Source organism: Gavialis gangeticus, unplaced genomic scaffold, assembly GCF_001723915.1.
Source record: "Gavialis gangeticus isolate Ggan-Ray unplaced genomic scaffold, GavGan_comp1, whole genome shotgun sequence".
NCBI classification, from domain to species: Eukaryota; Metazoa; Chordata; order Crocodylia; family Gavialidae; genus Gavialis; species Gavialis gangeticus.
In genome coordinates this window covers 7474390-7478364 of record NW_017729030.1, presented here as the reverse complement: position 1 = coordinate 7478364, position 3975 = coordinate 7474390, and the positions used below count along the sequence as shown (strand labels likewise).

Genomic DNA, 3975 nt, shown 5'->3' with positions numbered 1-3975 from the left:
GGGGTAAGGGGAGGGACTTCTGGCAGCAAAGGCCAGTGACTCCCAGTCCCAAGATGGCTATCCATGCAGCCCTCAGCAGCTCACCAAAACTCATTAAGCTGCCCTTCAGCTGAAATAATTGCCTGCCCCTGCTCTAGTAGAACTCACTAACATTTCCTTTTTAATTTAATTAAAAATAGTCCTTTAGAAATTGAAGCTTACCAATCTACTTTTCTGTTTATCATACTTCTTTAACTGAATACATTGAAAAAAGTCACCTTCAGGAATAACTGGGTCTAATCATCATTGGTAGCCATTACTCTCCATACTATATTTAAAGTATGCCATCCTGTAATGAGAATTGTTGTTAATTCTTTTGCCATATTTGTAGCTAAACCTTAATTTGACTCATTTTAGTAAGTGAGGGAGAACTTGACATCCCTACAAGTTAGATCACGATGCCAGACTTCTTGCCTATCAGCTTTGATTTTTAACTCCCATTTCAGGTGTGTGTGAAAGGGCCAAATGTATTTCTAGGCTACCTGAAGGATCCGGAGAAAACAGCAGAAGCTTTGGACAAAGATGGCTGGCTCCACACAGGAGATATTGGGAAATGGTTACCAGTAAGTAAATTTGCATAGCTGAAAAACACACACTTTGAAACAACTGAGTTGCCAAGGGCCTGACATATGTACCTGTGTGGGCGGGGAAAAACTTTGAAGCTTTAAATGTTTGTAAAAGTAAAAGAGAGATTCTGGAAAGTACTATGAACAAAGCATGAAATTTAGCACTTCTAGTATTTAGCTGCTGGGAAGCTTTGGGTTGGGTTTTTTGTCCCGTCCCCCCGGATAAATAGCAGCACTTCACACTATCCACTACATGGCGTTACTTAAGGGAGCTGTATTAAATAGCAAACTATCTTGAATTCCTTCATTTATGGTTGGGGAAGAGGAATCTTTTTTTAATTCTGGAAATGAAGACTACCTTAGACCTTATAGATAATTCCCTTCAGCATTTATCTGTTTAGGGGTGCACCAATAGAGATTTTTTTGGGGGCCAGTACAGATGGCCGATACTTAAGGAGGCATATCAGCCGATACCAATCTGATTTCTGATGCAGCTGCCTCCAGCAGGTAAGTCTAATGTGGTAGAAGGGGCGTTGGGGAAGGGGGAGATCAGCGCCCCTGCAATGAGGTAGGGGGCATAGGCAGACACTGTCCAGGCGGGGTGGGAGGCCCAGAGCTGCGGCTTGTAGGAAGGGTATTGGCTCCCACTGCTGCTTGCATCCTGGGAGGGGATGGGGGGAGGGGGGGCATGTGCACCCCAGATCTGCATGGGGTGGGACAGGCTGCAGCTGGGGCTGCATGGGGCTCTTCTCAGTGGGGGCTGGGCTTCAGCGGGCACTGGTGGTGCCGGGAGGGTGCTGCATATACCCCAAATTTTGCCACCACTCTGCTCCTGGTACCACTACCAACTGCCTGGTGCAGCCCCGCCTCCACCCCACCTCCATCCACGTGCTGGGGCTGTGTCATGTGGCTGGCGGTGGTGATGGGAGCAGAGCAGTGGCAAAATTTGGGGTGGATGCAGCATCCTCCCCGTGCTGCTAGTGCCCACTCAGAGCCCAGCCCCTGCCAAGAAAAGCCCTGCACAGCCCCTGGCTGCAGCCTACCTTGCCCCGTGCAGATCTTGGGGCACACACCTCCCCATGCCCTCCCAGGGTACAAGCAGCGGCTGGAGCAGTCTTCCTCTTCTCTCTCTGTCTCTCTCCCCCTGTGAACCAGGGCCCCCTCCCCTGCCTGGGCAGCACCTGCCCCCTCCTCTCCTCTCCTCTTCCCCTCCCACCACACTGGACTTACCCGCTGGAGGCAGCTCTCCACGCTGCCTGAGTGTTGCACTGTGGCTGTGTGCAGCACGGGCATTTACCGGCCACATCGGGTCAATATTTGATACAGCCCGTTTTTTTTTTTATATCGGTGCACCTCTAATCTGTTTGTTACTACAGAATTAAGGAACAGTTTGTCTTTTTTATATGAGAAGGCTTTTGCAACTGGTCAAAATTCAAAACTGAGCTTTTATTTTCAGAGAAACCAGAAAAGCTCTGGTTAAGTGAACCAGTATAGGAGGTGGATACAAGTAGATTCATCAGTTCCAGTTGACTTCTGTTTACAGTCTTCTCATTGCAACCTCATAACTCTTCAGTGACCAAAACATTCTAGATGTTGGCATCTAGTCAACTGTAATAAATTCAAATTTTACCTTTTTAATCACTTACTGCTTTAAGCAGTTTGTCAAGTAACCTTTTATTTATATCTGTCCTCAAACTAGCTGTGTATTTTGGGCAAAACTGACTTACAGATTTCTTCTTAGTATTGGTTTTTGAAGTGGTTTTACATTACATTCCTAGTATTTCATGTGATATAATCTAACTGCAGAGTGGCTTAGATCTACCGGTCAACATTATCCAACTTTTGTGCGTAGAAATAACTTTTTCTTATTCCATAGAATGGAACCTTGAAGATCATTGACCGGAAAAAGCATATATTCAAACTTGCCCAGGGAGAGTACATAGCACCAGAGAAAATAGAAAATGTGTATTTGAGAAGTGAACCTGTTGCTCAGGTGTTTGTCCATGGGGAAAGCTTACAGGTAGGCAACCCTTGGCTAGTTTGAGGCAAGTGCCAGCTGTGGTTGGCTTCAGTCTCTTTTAAACTAATGTTGTAGTTGAAGTTTCTTATAACTGGCTCTTCTTTTGAATTTTTAGTCTGACATCCTAGCTACACAATTTGTGAATCTGGGTCAGGTTAGACAATGGGCCTTTTCCTTCAGCTTGAGGTGCTAGGCCAACATTGAATCGTAAATCTTGTTTAAGGACTGGATGAATTTAGAAGTTCAGAAGTGGGTTCTACTTGAATTTAAAATTGTTTTAAAACACCTAGGCCTTAACAGACATCTTAAGTGTTTTTCATCGTGGCACAACTGAATTGCTTTACTTAAGAAGCCAGACACAAAACCCCCAACTAATATATAAAATACTGATAATTTGGATTAAAGCCATATCTAGCTACACAAAAAGTAATGGACCATTAAGAGCTTAGAATTTTTGAAGCTTAATAAAACACTGTTTCTCTCTCTTCAAGGCTTTCTTAATAGCTATTGTGGTACCAGACCCAGAAATCCTACCTAGCTGGGCCAAGAAAAAGGGATATGAAAGCTCATATGAAGAACTGTGCAAAAACAAGGTAGGTGTTCTTGATTAACATAAATGTCATACTGGTCCATCCAGCCCAGTATCCCATCTCCAACACTGACAGTATTTGTGCTTTAGAGTAGCAGGGGCCAGCGTTCTGGGAAAATGTGCCACAAGTTAGCCCTGTGCCCTTAGTGCCATTCCAGCCCTTTCCCCATCTGCTCTGCTGTTCCTTGTCCTATCTGATGCTGGTGCCAGTCCCCTCACAAATCTGCTGTGCCATACAGAAGCTGCCTGTGGCATGTGTGTTGCAGGCTGGCCACCCCTTCTTTTGGAGGATAAGCATATGAACTGGGTATATCTAGGGTGATCTATCCCTGGCATCTACCACCATTGGTTTAGGGATGTCAGAGGATACCCCCTTTACTGTCCTAATTTTTAATTACTGTTAATACAGTAGGAGTGAACTTTTTTGTCAGGCATGCCACAAACTAGCCCTGTGCTCTCCCCAAGTGTCACTGATTCCCTTTTGCCTGCCTGATCTCCTGCTGTTTCTGCTCGGTGCTCCTGTGTGGTCCCATGCATTTCCTCCTCTGCTTTTTCCTGCCCTCCCTGATCTCTTGCTCTGCTTTCTTCTTCCTACCCTATCTGCTGCAGTCCCTCCTTTATCTGCTGTATGCCAGAACAGTGGGACTGCTGTGGCACTTGTGCTGCACTTTGGCCACCCCTGTATTAATGGGCAGAAGACTGGGGGGGGGGGAAGATTTGCACCTTGTAGACCCTGTAGCTCAAATTTAGCTTTTGTGAGC

At 45.6% G+C, this 3975-nt stretch overlaps 1 protein-coding gene across 4 annotated transcripts in view; it reads left to right on the top strand.

Moving 5' to 3' along the window:
- The window catches only part of ACSL1 (acyl-CoA synthetase long-chain family member 1), an 87153-nt gene that overhangs the window by 74573 nt on the left and 8605 nt on the right, over positions 1 to 3975 (top strand). For all 4 annotated transcript variants that reach the window (XM_019521911.1, XM_019521908.1, XM_019521909.1 and 1 more), the window contains 3 exons: positions 486 to 602; positions 2482 to 2625; positions 3117 to 3218. In XM_019521911.1, the coding sequence (XP_019377456.1) occupies positions 486 to 602; positions 2482 to 2625; positions 3117 to 3218 (363 nt within the window). The remainder of the gene's footprint in view (positions 1 to 485; positions 603 to 2481; positions 2626 to 3116; positions 3219 to 3975) is intronic.